At 37.9% G+C, this 16,053-nt stretch overlaps 1 protein-coding gene across 2 annotated transcripts in view; it reads right to left on the bottom strand.

Moving 5' to 3' along the window:
- Positions 1–16,053, bottom strand: part of LOC124169776 (uncharacterized protein DDB_G0271670) — a 113,002-nt gene that overhangs the window by 5,843 nt on the left and 91,106 nt on the right. Inside the window, exons 7-12 of one of the 2 annotated variants that reach the window (XM_046548509.1) lie at positions 14,189–14,423; positions 12,458–12,619; positions 7,905–8,037; positions 6,537–6,655; positions 4,779–4,949; positions 1,750–1,881 (exon numbers count right to left, since the gene is read on the bottom strand). In XM_046548509.1, coding sequence (XP_046404465.1) covers positions 1,750–1,881; positions 4,779–4,949; positions 6,537–6,655; positions 7,905–8,037; positions 12,458–12,619; positions 14,189–14,423 — 952 coding nt within the window. The remainder of the gene's footprint in view (positions 1–1,749; positions 1,882–4,778; positions 4,950–6,536; positions 6,656–7,904; positions 8,038–12,457; positions 12,620–14,188; positions 14,424–16,053) is intronic. The other variant, XM_046548511.1, reaches the window with a different exon arrangement.

The raw sequence follows: 16,053 nt of genomic DNA, 5'->3' as shown, positions 1-16,053 counted from the left end.
AACATTAGAACCCTGATAACTAAAAACTCAATATCTGGGCACTCTGGGGAAAATCTACAAAACTGACACATTTTTTTCTTCACACCCATAACAAATTTTTTAGGGGGCTCGGGCCCCCTCAGGCTCCATGGAGTCCACGCCACTGTTCAATCCCTCAAATTAGTTTTTCAGGTTGGCAATGGTTGTGTGGGCAAATCAATCCCCTACCAGCCTGCCACCAACCACCTGACTCTTCGAATCCCTTTACCTTTGATGACAATTGGCTCCAAGGGTGGGATCTGAGAAATCTGACAACCTTCACTATATTTTCTACTTTTCAGAAAAGTAATGTAGCAAATAATCACAACTCCATACAAATCTACAAAAATGTTTGGATGCTGGACCCAACCAGAGGTCTTTCGGTCGTCACCCAACAGGGCCCTGACAATCCTGTCACTAAAAACCTTCCATGACAACAGACTCCGAGGCAGAGGTGGTCCCAGACTGCTTCCACAGATATTTACACTTTTTAGAAGACACAACATAGCTGCTAATCATAGATTTTATCCTTATCCACGATGGATGGAGATTATACTGGTTTTTCGATGGACATTCTAAGAATACTTTTGGTGATTTTGCATATTTTGAGAGCCATACAAAACCACTGACACAAGAAACAAAGACAAGAAGGCATATTATTTATCTACTTGAACTATACCGGGATTAGCCATGATGATAACTTTATGGAGTCACCCGTAATGCACAAATGGTGCGAAAAATCCACGGAGAAAAAAATCATTCGCCTTGACCGGGATTCGAACCCGGATCCCTCGATTCCTTTGCACTTCAGCTGTGGTGCTGTGCACACAATTTGGACTGCTCGTCACACCACATGGTCAGCACTCCACACCACCTTGTTCGGTATAGTCTTCAAATTTCCACAGGGGAGAATGACGCTTCAGTAACGTAACTGGCAAAAGCACTCAGCCGGAAATCGAGGGATCCCGGTTCGAGTCCCAGTCAATACGAATGGTTTTTATTAGGGATGGACAGACCCAGGATTTTTCTCGGATCTCGATTTGGATCGGATCTTTGATTTTTGGAGCCAGATCTTTTGAATCGGATATTTTCGGATCCAAATGCATTTTCAAATTCCTGACGCTGAGATTCCCCTGATGATTGTTCAATCTCTTGGGAAGAGTCAAACTATGTGCCAGTTGTATTTTGCCTTTTTTATTTTCCATGGCTGAAATTCTCCTGCGTAACCTCTGCGAGAGCTTTCCAACAAAACAGTTCATGAGTAGGACAAGAATCGCATGTGATGGCACATTCGAAGAGGGAATCGGAACTCTTTCCACCTTTATGGGGTGTTGCATTCACTGAAGCTATTATTTAAAATTTTGGATCCAGATTCGATGTCTTCCACGACTTTGGATCGGATGAAGGGCAATATCCGCAGATATTTGGATCCAAGGTATCCGATCCGACCATCCCTAGTTTTTATCTGTGCTTTTTTCGCAAATATTATTTTTCCTTCATTCTTACAACTAGTCTATCCTGCCGGCCACTCACTATCCTGAGAAGGGTTACGTATATTCCTCAGCGGAATGCACCACAAGTATAGTGCATGCTCTGACGTCACTTGCTCTCAAGGCACGCTTTTTGGAATAAGTTCCGCCTTTCTACGCACGACGGTGGTTCATTTTTGAGTCAGGGCCTGTATCGTAAAAATGAAAAAAACTGGAGAGACTCAGAAGAAAAGATAAGTACCTCAGCTAGAGAATTGAGCGCCGCTGGAGTATCAAGGGATGAAATAAGACACCCATGCATAAGGCCCAGGAGGAAAATATCAGGTGCAACACCTTCTGTCTTCGTTTGTAGCTGGAGTTCTCTTCTCTTGAGCTGGAAATGTAAATTTTCCATTAGTATAGAGACAAAAGGTCAGTTAGGATTATAAAAAGCAGTAGAATAAAACATAAATTTATTGTTACATAGCATTGTCACATATAACATAAAATTGATCATAATAAGAGGTGTGTGGATAACAATATGAAATAAAAAACATTCCAGGATATTATGCCAATACAAAAGTTATAGGCAAATCTTATACAAAAGTTGGCAAATTATTAAAATTAAACAAAAATGGCAAACAAAGTTGGCAAAATATAAAAATTTTAGCAATATAGGCGAGTAAGCACAGAGAAAAAACTTTTAAAAATATGATTTGAAATCCTCTGGAAAACAAATACAGAAAAGAAGCAATTGATCGCTTTTATAACAGTTAGTTTAATATTAACAATTTCAATTGGTTTCAACACGTAAAATTCAATATGTACCATTGCACACCCCATTACATGAATTAAAAGCAGATAATTGTGACACTGTTCTTCTACTTTTATCATTATCTTACTGGAACCGGTCTGTTTGCAGTATCAAGTAAGGAGTAAGGCCTCTAATTATAAAATAGAGACTCAGGTGATCCACAACAAAGCATTTCATTCATGAATGCAGATAGTCAGAATCTCCATCTGTGCTTTGATTTTAACCACTTTAACTTAATTTGGCATGCAAATCCATAAGATAATCAACTGTATGCATTAAAAATATCGGAAGAGTACAATGCAAAAACTTTACCAAGTCAGTTTATTATTTGAGCTTTCCACGCCCTGCAAAACAGAGTTCCAGGAGAAAAACCAGGCGCTGGTATCAGCAAAGCATCAATAAATGTGATGCAGAACACATAATGAAAATTGAATAGCTGATGACATATATACCCCGTTTACACTACGATCGTATCGACGTTGATCCCTACGTGCGTAACCTCAAAACGTCATCGTAAACGCGAAGAGTTACCATCGTAGGCCTTAGTACCTAAGACTGCCGAACTTACGATGGTTAGCGTAAAAAAGAGTTAGGAAATGAAGATCGATGCATGTACGATTCTTTTGGGCCGGTGCAATCTTGATATGATAATTGACGTTTCATAAATAACTCTAATATATCAAAGAGATATGGCAATGATTGAAGACATTATTGAGCCGGTAATGGAAGGACGTAAGGGGAAAGTTTTTTTTTTGCTGTTCTATTTAGCAAATGATATCGGATATTCTATACTATACCAGTTTTATGTGTTTCTTTATTTACAGGTTAACAAATAACCATGTATCCTTACATTATACTTCACAGATGATGGGAAATAACAAGCATACACAAAATGTTAACCAATTAAAATCGTTGTATACAGGATTATACGATAAAATTTGCCACAAATAACAATAACAGTTAGATAAAGACATGTAGAAATCAATACTTGTGCCGAATTTAGCCGAAATCTAAACCTATTCTAGTTGAACAATAAGAGCATTATGTATGTACTGTCTTTTATGTGTGAATATTCTTAAATTTTTTGACATATTCTCTCAAAGAATCTAGATTCTTAAAGGCTTCACGGACTGTTATGACTAGCTTTAGTTATGCCTCATCATTCTGGATAGTTGGGAGCTGAAGACATAATTTGCTCTATGGTAATTAAAAACAAGCAGGTCAGGATTAGAATAGTTATGATGGGATCCATTAAAATTTACTAATAAAGGAGATAGGAACAATCTAAATAGGAGTTGATAATTTTGTAGAGGAATAGGGCATTGTTGGAGGATCGTAATGTCGTGCAAGGGTTTTCAAATTGACAAGGGATTGAAGTTATGAAGTGTTGTAATCAGACATTCTTAAATCGCAATTATTTAATTTGAGAAATCTATTTTGGACACGTTCAAGCCAAATTGAGTCGATATTATAATAAGGTGGATAAGGTGACAATATATTCCAATGTGGAACGTAGCAAAGCGACATATCTACTTTCTTTACTGCGTGAATATTGTTAAATTTTAGACAGATTCCCATAATAAATCCTACATTCTCTGAAGTTTTACCGACAGTTCGGTCTAGCTTTAGTTTCAGCACATGAAAACATTAAAATTCTTTTGCTTCTTATTTTCCAGGATTTCAATTTCCTCACGCAGTCACGCCGTCAGTTGTTATCTGACACAATTCCACAACGAGGGCAGCACTGAGTTACGATCGTAACTTTTAGACGTGTAAACATGCTGTAGTTCCGATCAACGTTGATACGATCGTAGTGTAAATGGGGTAATAGATTGATGACTGAATCAGTTTGGCAAAGCCAGGCTTGACGGGGAGGAACCCACCTAGTCAACACTATCGTTAATGCACCAATCATGCAATAGTTAAGTAGGATTAAATGAGTTCATCATAGATGGAGTTCTCAAGTCTGCACTGGAAATATTAATAAGAAGATCACAATATTTAGAGAATTATTGGTGACATACCTGGAATAAGGCAAGTGATCACTGAGGTTGATTCCTGAGAATGCAGGCTACATTATCGTACACGGTGGTGACTTACGATTGATAATGATAATAATATTTATTTACGGACAGTAGTCCTTTATATTTAAATGGAAACGAACTGGATTTACACAGACATTTGGAATGAAAAAATAAGAAAATCTAATGCATAATTAAACACTGAACTAATTATAGGTTTATATTGCAAATAACATAAGTAAAAAATCAAGCCACACTACTGATTGTTTGAGATACCTTTTAACTAAGCAAAGACTGAAAAAAGTCTGCACCAAGACAATTTTGATTGTGATCCCAGGAAGAGTTAATAATATAAATAGGTAATAAACATATGGGATACGGAATATCTGTTGACACCTTGGATGAATAACATTTGGATGCAAGCTATATGAAATGCCTAAACAAAGCTACACTTACCTGCTGATACATTTCATTCAAGAAGCTGAGGAAAGAGAGCCACTTGGTGGCGCTCCCAGGGGACGTGCTAGACCCCTTCATGGCCAGCTGCATCTCCTGCTCCCTCTGGCGATACCACTGCAGGCACGTGTTCAGCAAGCTCTCCAGAAACGTTTCTTGCTGTTGCTCCTTCTGCAAATTTATTCAGGCAAAAAGTGCACATGTATTATTAAATGTTACACCCAGTCAACACAACAATTATGGCCACAATGTGGCCAAATTGTGGTATACCTATAGTAGCTATGGCTATGGCTAGCCACAGCTTGCCGTATTATGGCCCGACTATGGGTGCCACCTGGCAAGCCATAGTTTGGCTTGCCGAACACATATTCAGCTACAGCCACACTTGGGATCGTCTAAGGAAGGCCACAGATTGGCAAATAAACATTGGTAAACATAAGTATGTTACAGTTGCTATTGATACAGGTTTGTTGGTTAGTTATTAAAATGGAAGTTGGTTGTTTCTATCGATATAAAGGAAGGGTACTATCCATACGTAAGCCACATTATGGTGGGTCACATAGTGGCCACAATATGGCCGAGGGTCAAAACCATTATGGGGCCATAATGGCAACCCACTATCTTCGTCCGGTGATTTAAAAAATAATAACTTTTGCCCATTATATTTCCACCCGGATGCAAAGCCATCAATTAAGTAATTCTAAGCCTTGTTTGTTGACAAAATACATTTTTAACATGGCAAAACTTCCATGCTGTAGAGCCTATTACCTACAGTATAATAAATATATTTCTCATAATTAAATTCAACTTATTTTCAGCATAATGAGCTCCTGCTCTGGCATTAACCTGAAACTGCAAACTCGTCTTGATACCCTTCATCAAGTACCGAGCCCCTCACCTGCAATGTAAGGTGTGTCGAAGACAACCCCTCAGTTCCTGATCTTCCAGTAACTTCCTTACTCTTGCCTTCCTTCATAATATAACCCCTCCTACACCTTCTCTCCTTCCCCATCTTATTTTCAACCCTACACAGCAGAGTCACAAAGACTGCAGACGGATTCACCTGGTGCTTTCAAAAATATTAACTTTTGCTCATTATATTTCCACCAGCACGCAAAGCCATCAATTATGTAATTCTAAGCCTTGTTTGTTGACAAAATACATTTTTTAACATGGAAAAACTTCCATACCACAATACTCTTTATGGGTGATATTCACTTGCCTTTGGCTTAGCCAGTGGCGAGCTCAACCATTAACTATCCAAACCAACCTGCAGGTTGATAACTGAGTGAGTAAATGCTCTTTAAACTGACTCCTCATCTGGAAATAATTCAGATTTAACATGCAAAGGAATTCAGTGTGATATTAGTCCTACAGAACTGATAAATATGATTAAAAAAATGAACTGCTAGGAAAATATTAGAACCTGATGATGCCGTAGTAATGAACATACCGTATTTCTCCGAATATAATCCCCCTCTGAATATAGCCCCCCCCCCCTAATTTTGAGGCTTCAGTTTCGGGAAAAGTTAAAAAAAAATGCATGTGAATGTAGTCCCCCCCTTTACTTTTACCACAGGCATTTTTGGAAAAAAAGGGGGGTCTGTATTCAGACATATACAGTAATTGAACCCAATACAATTAAAAAAGTGCGAAATCTTAAATTCTTATTATCATATTTCCCATACATCATGATGAGAATAGAGCAACACTATATATATCCAGCATTTCTTAGGATGGAAAGAATGAATGATTTACCTCGATTATCTTAATACACAGCTGTGCAGCAGGTAAGGCATACTTCCTATCTTCGGCAATCCTCTCAAAGATATTCCGCACCAGTTCCATTAAGGCACGAGCTGGAAGATCATTGGGGTCTGAAAAGGAGAAATTGCCATTACAATTGATACCAATATTACCTCTAACCATGAATGAGAAGAGCTATAAATTCCAACAATTTACAGTTCTTTTCTACGAGAGCTTCTTATGTCTCATATTAAGACATACAAATTGCCACTTCTTCAGATTTGTGAAAATATAGAAAAACTTTGCAAGTTTCTATAAAAATTCACACCTTGTCTGGAATATTTCTTTGAAAACCAATGAGGTCCCATAATACAATTGAAAGTGGTAAAAACCTTCATTTCTATATTCTTTGGCAGCATTTAGAAATAAGTAATACCCCTGATCCCCACTGATGGATATAAAACTGGTATAGAACAGTTACTGCAATAGAATTTACTGTAGTAAAGGAAAAATCTAAAAATTGAGATTATAAGCACTAGATACATAAAAGCACTAAATATATATAGAAGCACTAAATTTCCCTACAAAATTATTTATTTTGGCCCAAATAACAGACAAAAGAAACTCTCTTGATACTATTTACCCAGGTATTTGATCATCTGACATTATAAAAACTGCCAATTGGTGAAGCTCTTTCAAGCCAGTTGAGTGAAGTTGGATGAGGTACTGGACGGACCCCTTATGAAACAAATATAGTGGCGTTAGCTTGCAAAATGTGATCAGGTAGTCATCCATTTTTTTCCATTGGTTTTTGAGAATGGAAGAAGATTTGAGCAACATCTTGTTGAAACACCCATTCACTGTAGAGGTAATCAATCTTGTAGAGGAAATCAACTCAATAGACTTTTGCTATCTAAACATGAATGTATTCACATTCTGATATCTTCTAGAGATGCTGGCCTTTGAAATATGATTTCTATTTGCTTTTAAGATTATTCAAAGTAATTTTTTTCTTGCTATGCTCATTCATTAATATGTACTCATATTCCTACATGAAGTATGCACAATCTCTGCACACAGTTTTTTTTTATGTTTTCTGATGTATCAATGCACTCACTTCCGATGAAATGGATATCATCACAAGTGCTCTCACATATTAATATTACATATTGAAAAGGGACTTGATATATTGCCTTGATTGTTTTTTAGCTGAAAAAGATCTTCCAGCAGCCCAGGAGTTCCCCCAAAACAGGACATCATACAAAATATGAGAATGCACTTCTGCATAATCACATTCTTACACCATTACAAAACGTAACAGCACACACAGTTTTTCCAAGGCAGTGTCAACAATTAACAATCTTGGATGTGGATTCTTACCTTGGACAGCATGACGAATAATGGCCTGCACATGTGGTGAGAAAGGTCCAAGGTTCGGAGCCTCACTGCAAGGCATGAAGTCAGCAGCAGCACTCATGCTTTTACTTCTCTTCAGGCCGACCACAGGGTAGCTCTAGATGATGGAAAAAAAGCCCATGCCCATTAGATACAAAAAGTCCAGGAAAAATTGTTTAAGAATTATTTTAGGGAAAACCACCTGCTACACCTCCACCCAAAATATGTATAAAACATTGATTGGAATTGCCAACAACTCTAGATAGTATGCCTAAATTCACATCTTTAAGTAGCACATGAAAGCTCTGATTCTTAAAGCAATAAAACGTGCCCACATGCATGCTTCAGTATGACTGCAACAAACAGCCTCCCAACCAAAGCTTCCCCCAAAATACGATGGCTAAATTCAAATAAGTCGGGAGCAAAAAAAAAAACAAATATTGACTTCAGTGAACACTTGAATATCCAGGCTAATGACCATTTTAAATGGGGCACATCATTGCACAGGTTAGCACTGAAAATATGTTGAAATTGCAAGAATGCGAGCTTGGAATTAGAGTAGGGACTATTTCTCCATACTGCATCCACCCATGTGTTCTAGAAATTCACCGCTTTACACAGATGCAAATATGCTTTTTAGATGCAATTTTGATTGCACCTACATACATACGTCAGCTATCGTGCAATGACCTGCCCAGTGTAAAACGGCCTTAAAGATGAGGAGAGCAGACACGAACAATCGGAAAACACATATACATAATCCAAACTTTTACCTTAGATATACATGGATAAATTATATAAATAAAAATACTCTATAAGTGTTTAAATATATATATAAATAAAATAAATAAAATAATGTACAAATATTTATACACATAGTCCATTATGTTAGATTGCTTCAAGGACTCAGAGCCCTCTTTACATGACCGAAGATCTTTTTAGTGGTGATAATGACACCGAACTCATATTCCCACAGGTCCTTATATTGCAGCTGTCTACGCAGGTGAGCTACCTGGCTATGACTTAAATGACATCAATTCCCTTTGTGTCTGCTTCCACCGTGATTGGTCGTGGGGTACCCAGTGAGAAATGGGTGGTGGAATCCACGTGGAACCCACGTGGAGAATTAACGTGGATACCACGTGTTTTTGGTCGTGGAATCAATGTGGAACCCACGTGGAAATTTGGTGGAAAAATTTAAACAGCAGTAGGTGCTGTCCTAAAACCATTAAAACCTCAACCACTCTATATCTAAACCTTCTATATATGTGTCTACGAATTTTCATGTGCTCTCATGGCTGCCTTTCCACGAATTATATAAAAATAGAATGTGCGATACATTTTCACATAACTAGCGTGGTTTCAGGATGATAAATGACGCAATGTCACCAGAGAGTTAAGTTCCACAAATTAGAAATTCTGTTTAACATTTTATGATAATCACCACAAATCCACTTGAAATCAACGTGGATTCCACGTGGGTCCAACCACTCAATATCCACCACCACCAAATATCCACCACTCAACGTGGATTCCATGTGGGTTCCACGTGGATTCCACCACCCATTTCTCACTGGGTACATGGGCGCAGCTAGGAATAAAGGTTTAGGTGCAACTAAAACCGGGGTGTGTGGGGGTATAGTATACCCACCAGGATAAGCGGAAGGTGTGAGACTAATAAATTGCGGAATATTAAAGACAAATGGTTCAAAATGGTGAGTTTTACGGCTTTCTGAGGGATATTTTATTAATCCTTACACTACTCTATTAGTAATATCAATCCAATTACGTAAAATGGATTAAACTTAAAAATTTCTCTGAGCTCTGTGGGGGGTTTTATCCCCCAAAACCCTCCCTCACTGCGCCATTGGTGGGGTAAACACGCCTGAGTGTGACGAAATTTGGTTCCTTTGGGCTGTAATCAACTTACAGTGAGGCCCCCGCAATAATTGCAAATTTGCTGCATGAAAAGTACATTTAAAGATTGAATATGAAATATCCTGATTTATAGTATGTTATCTATTAGAAACCCCAGCGCATAGAACCTACTTCAGCATGTTCAGGGCTTTCCCCGGGTGGTGGACAGAGGAGTGGCAATTTGAAATGCCAACGCTAAGTCAAAAGCCATCTTGGATTTGAGTGGCCACAGGAGTACCTAGTGTTGAGTATCCATGATAATTCTTCTAAATATAATCAAGTTTTTTTCTACACTTAATTGTCTTCTATAATACTAGAACAGACGTCCAAGTACACTTGCAAAAATATCTTGACCACAGGTAAATAAAATAAATACATTTTATGAAGGGAATTTTAATGGAAATAGTATTCCTTGCATACTCTGCCATTAACATGTGATATTCTTCATGTTTATGCATTTGATTCGAATTGATTCATAGATCACGTAAAACATCTAAGAAGGATGAGGAAAGGATAGAGAAGGTAGAAGCATCAAACTTCCGATGTAGCAAACCAAAAAGTGGAAGCTTGAAGAGAAGAGTCAATACCACCAATCTGTTACTTTTTCATTTCCTGTGGGGATGATTTTTAAAAAATACCTTTGAACCCAAGAGCTGGTAGAGGATGTTATGAAGTTAGGACAAAAATAGAAGGGGAGTAGGTATTCAGAATAGCATGAAAATGTAGGGTAATGTCAAGCATCATGTGACAAAAAATAATAAATGGCAGGCTGGCATTATCATAGGAAATCCTAGATCATATAATGTAGGGAAAAAAGGGCATGTCTGCAGACAAGAAAAATATTGAGGCCTGCAATAAACCTGTCAGAATATATCAAGTTACCTCGTTAAAATGGTGACACTTCTATAGCATAAAATATGGCATAACATGGAGTGACTATACCAGATATCATTTATGACACGACTACAATTTGCAAAACTACTCAATACTTCAAATGACCAGAGGACATACATATTAAATCATTATTTAACCAGCTACTGCTGAGTTTCCAAAGTATGACTATGAATAAAAATGTGACATGGCACTCACACATTAAGACAATATTAACTGGTCCAAAACCCTTAACACAATACAGAAGCAATTAAATACCTCACAAAATCCAACCCTAATGGTTTAAATATCCATAAACTTCTAAAAATAATACCTTAAAAAAAACACATCATGCATTAGCTTCCATACTGCACCCTCTCCTCCATTAATGACCAAAATGTGTGTCAGCAAAGTATAAGAATCAGTCAATGTCAACATCATTAATAATTAATAACAATTATTAAGTAATAATGGATCACCATGCCACACGGGTACCTGAAATTGAGGTATTAAAATAATTATGTATATGCAATTCAAAAAGCGTGGATCATGCAACAGAACATATTACCCCAACTTTAAGTGTAGAAAATATATGCAAAGTTAACAGCACTTCTCCATTGGGGATGAGAGAAATACCACACGGATATTACTCTTATAAAATGTTCCCTTGGTTTCCACCATTTGAACGAAGGAATTTCTGAGGGTCAATAACATTACAAAAGACGATGATTTTGATGGTGGAATAGATTCAGCATTTGATGAATTCTGACAAAATCGCAATGGCCATAAGCTAGTTACAGGCAGTAATAACAAGAGTAGTCATCACAAAATAAACAATGCACGATTCCTATTCTCTCCTTGGGAAATGCCAAAGGGGATTAACTTCACTATTCTCCAACATATTAGACACTGTAAGCTGCCTTGCATGAAATTGAACAAGCAAGTTCTTTGTCAGCCTGCAACCACAAACATGACTTCACAATACTCAATCATGCGATGGCAAATTGATCCACACCCATCTCATACAAACCCTAAAATACTTTTATTGAGAACATTGGTGTTCGTATGTGACACTTTTGGTATTTCTTAGTTGCCATGTCTTAGTTTCAAATATGCATTGTTTCTTCCCCTTATACAGCAGACTTCATTAGGGTGCCTGATTCACACCACGGTTGAACATCAACACACTATATACTTTACCTAGCGATGTGTTGAATTTGAAAAAAATCAGGGAAGCGCTTCCCCTCAAAAGCAATGGGAACTGAAAGCAGTAGCGGAAACATAAAGAAAGGGAGGTGCGCAAAAGATATGTTAAGCTACCTTTACTTCTGCCGTAATGAAAATTATTTAAGTCACATGCAATGTTTAAGAAAGCTTTATTTTAACAGATAATATGTTTATACAAGACGATGGCATCTTATGATATGAAAAAGTTACAATGGTGGTCCTGCAATGTTCGGCAATGCGGGCGGTCTGGAAGACTCAGCTGACAGAAGCAAGCCCATGTGGTTGATTTGAGCATAACATTTGCCTCAAATCAACCACATCACGCAATTCAGAATCAACAGCACAATTCTCTCCTCAAAAAGCTGCTAGTATGCTATTATCTAGTATTATCATGTTAATATGCAAGTCCCAAGTATCACAGACAAATCTGTTATGCACTATAGTTATCCTCTTCTATATCAAGTTCGGTTAAAAACATCCATCCCATGCACCAGCCTTCCCTCCTCATTATATTGTAAAACAACCTGAGCGGAAGAAGTGCTAGCAACTCTCGGGAGAGTTGGGCTGGGCTGAATGGCATTTTGGGATGACGCCATGGCATGAGAACGCCTCCCCTTCTCTTTGCTCTTTGCGGTACCCACTGCCATCGACTGATGCGCCATGTGAGACAGCTGCTTCTTTCCCATCTGAAGAGTTGACGACAAATGCAACACTTTTTTAAGCTGCAAGGAAAAATGCTTACACCTATTCCCTCAATTGACACACTTTGAATGAAAAGTAAATCTGGGAGTTATTGTATATCCCTGGCGAATTCATCAAAACATTGTGTTGAAATAAATACTTTCCATTAACCACGATTATAAAATTCATTACGTCTTCAATTTATGACGACTGACAATGTTTCGATGTAACATTGAAATCTAAGTCCTACTATATTTTATAATCATGGAAAATTGAACGCTTTTATTGCAAAATGGAAAAATTCCACTTCATCTCGGTTGAATCTTTGGATTTTACAGCATGGAACTTCCTTAATAAAGGCTTAAAGAGGTAAAAATTGTTTTAAGGTTTGTAATGAATAAGCAATGAATAGAACAAGAAGTGTGATACACACTAGAAAGCACTTAAACAACAAGCTACCCATGAGAATCTGAGAAATAGCAAAAATTGCAACCTCAGAAAAATTATTCTTTAATATTTCATATGCATGTGCAACACAGAAAAGAACTAGTACATAAAGAAAATAATAAAAACCAATAACATCTTCACATGTATGCAGTGTACATTCAACACATGCAGCAAATCACTGAAAAACAAAATGGTTAAGGTAAATCTCCAATTTTCAATACACTTGGCAACACACACTTCAACCACATTTGGTACACCACTGCAGTTTCAAGAACTAAACCAAAAATCACTGATGAAAATGATGCATTTTTGTGAGGGCTGTTCGGGTCCTGCAGTGGATAATCTCCTCCATGGCTGCTGACGTTTTGGGGGCATACTCCATCCTCCATTTCAGCCATGGAGACCAAGAAGGAAATTAGGCGGTGTAGCACCCAAACAGCCTTCAACACCAGCTTATACCAGGAAAGCATCAGATATGTTTTCATGAGGAATTTTGTTCATTCCCGATTTAATTAACCCTTTCACTGCCAGCCCATTTCAGGTGGGATGTACGAAGACTGCCAATTCAGATTATTAAAACCACTTGTCTGTTTCCACACACTTTTATTTGCACCGACCATGGTTTCGGCAACTTGTGCCATTATCAAGGCACTCAGGATCAAGGCACCTTGATAACGGCACAAGTTGCCGAAACCATGGTCGGTGTAAATAAAAGTGTGTGGAAACCGACAAGTGATTTTAATAATCTGAATATCAAAGATTTCCACCGTATCACGCCGGACACTGTAACTCTTATGAAGACTGCCAAGGCTATTCTCCGGAATTAGCAACATTTCAGATTTTAAATTTTTTCATCTACCTACTTAATTTTACTTAATAAGTCTAGTCTGACAGTTAAAGTGTTGAGTGAGCAGAAATAGTTGCAAATAAAAGAATTAGCATTCACTCCGCAACAACATCATTAATATAATATAATTAAATAGTCAACATCCATAATAACCTGATGTCAGTAAGGGCAACACATAGTTGTAGAATAACTACTGAACGACTCTGAAAGGAAGAGGGGGAAAAAGTGACCAAAAATTTTGGAACTTAATGCAGTTGCAATGTTTATGAATTTGACCAACCTTTTGCCTCTGTTCCTCATTGCTTAGGCCAGCGAAGAAATGCACGCTCCTCTGCGGAGACTGCTGCAGGGCCCTGAGATCTCCACTGCTCCGAGACAGAGAGAGGGATGAGGACCCCTTCTTCTTTGTTGGCTTGTCCACCGTTGAGGATCCAGTCGATGACGTGGAGGAAGACGAAGAAGATGACGATGGTCTCACTATGCCACCAGGATTTACAGCAAGACTGCCACTGGACCTGAAGAGAATGTTCAATACAAAATTAAGGAATCTAATGTCACATGAGCACATTTAAGTGTGAACTCGTCATGCAAAAAAAATAATTATGGTAATATTGTCTAAAAATTATTATGAGCACTCATTTCGGGTTGTTTGTGGCCCTAAATTTGTTGCCACTTCGGCATTTGTATTCATTCAAAGTGCTTAAATTGCTTTTTGCCGGAAGTGGAAATATGCGGAGTGGATGTGACAAATATAAATATAATTTAAGGAGTGAGTCATTTACAGTAGCAAACAGACCTAAGTTAACTTAATATAAACGCTGTTTTCATTACATGGGGCCAAAGTTATTTAATTTACTGCTCCCTAGAATTAAAAATATGTAAATCCTCAAATGCAATGTTCAGACTTGCTAAAGACTGGCTTTTCTCGCAAGAAATAGTTGAAATTTTTTTTGATGTTATTTATGTAAAACACTCATGAATCATTTACTGCATTATTATGTTTTTATTGGCATGCATTTTGTTATTTGATGGTGGCTCAATTCTGGTCCTGCGACCTTGGAGACCACCTAAGATCCTTTTCTTGTTTTTTTTTTATTTAGATGTAATCAAAATGTATGAGTAAATAAATCATTATTATTATTATTACATGCTTGTTGGATTGGTACTAGGCAATGTGCAACATGTACAGTTGGCATTCTGCATGATAATCACCACACGTTATTGTTGCCTAATAAAAGGAGTTTAATGTGACATGCCACAAGTAGCAGGTGTTTTTCCTTGTTTCGTCTTCTGACCGATCCTAGACCTCAACAACACCACTAACCAAAACACATTCCGTTCAGGCCTATTGAGAGGAATTTATTGAGAAACAACCTACAATCACTAAAAGCATAGAGCCATAATTTTCTTATAAACTCTTCATCACAATGGCTATCACCTCAACCAGCAGTTACTATTTGTTAGTTGATGTACCATTCGGTAAGGAATCAAAGAAAAACATTGAATCATCTCGGTCATCCATGAGCCGAATCTTGAAATTAAAGTGGCTACTTATAAAATGCAACACAATTCGATCTACAAGGTACTTTAACCCTTTCACTGCTGTGGACGTACCTAGTACGTCCGCACGGCAGACTGCTGTGGACGTACTTTTTCTTCCTCCCTACCATGCGGTCAGCACTTTCGCCGAAGCACTTCGAAGGGTCCCTAATCCAGGACTCTATCCCCGACCAGCTCACCCACGCAGGCCCGTCTCATCGACCCTACAAGCAGGAAGCATACCTCCCAAAAAGTGACCGCTCTGACTGCAATTTGAAAATCAATCAATCAATCCGATTATCAAAAAATGATTGTTTTCTTCGCACTCCTGCCAATGAAGCAATCAAGTACGTCTTTCAACCGTGTTTCTGCGATGAAAAATAACGATGTTGTAAACTTTGCTAAAATGGCCATTTTTTGGTGGTCCGCAGCCACGTTTTTAGCAAAGTTAACAAAATCGTTATTTTTCATCGCAGAAACACGATTCAAAGACGCACTTGGTTGCTTGATTGGTAGGAGTGTGATGCCAACAATTATTTTTTGATGATCGGATTCACTGATTGATTTTCAAATTGCAGTCAGAGCGGTCACTTTTGGGGAGGTAGG

The sequence above is a fragment of the Ischnura elegans genome, chromosome 12 (assembly GCF_921293095.1).
Source record: "Ischnura elegans chromosome 12, ioIscEleg1.1, whole genome shotgun sequence".
NCBI lineage: Eukaryota > Metazoa > Arthropoda > Insecta > Odonata > Coenagrionidae > Ischnura > Ischnura elegans.
The sequence above is the reverse complement of the archived record's forward strand: the minus strand, read 5'-3'. Positions and strand labels throughout refer to the sequence as shown.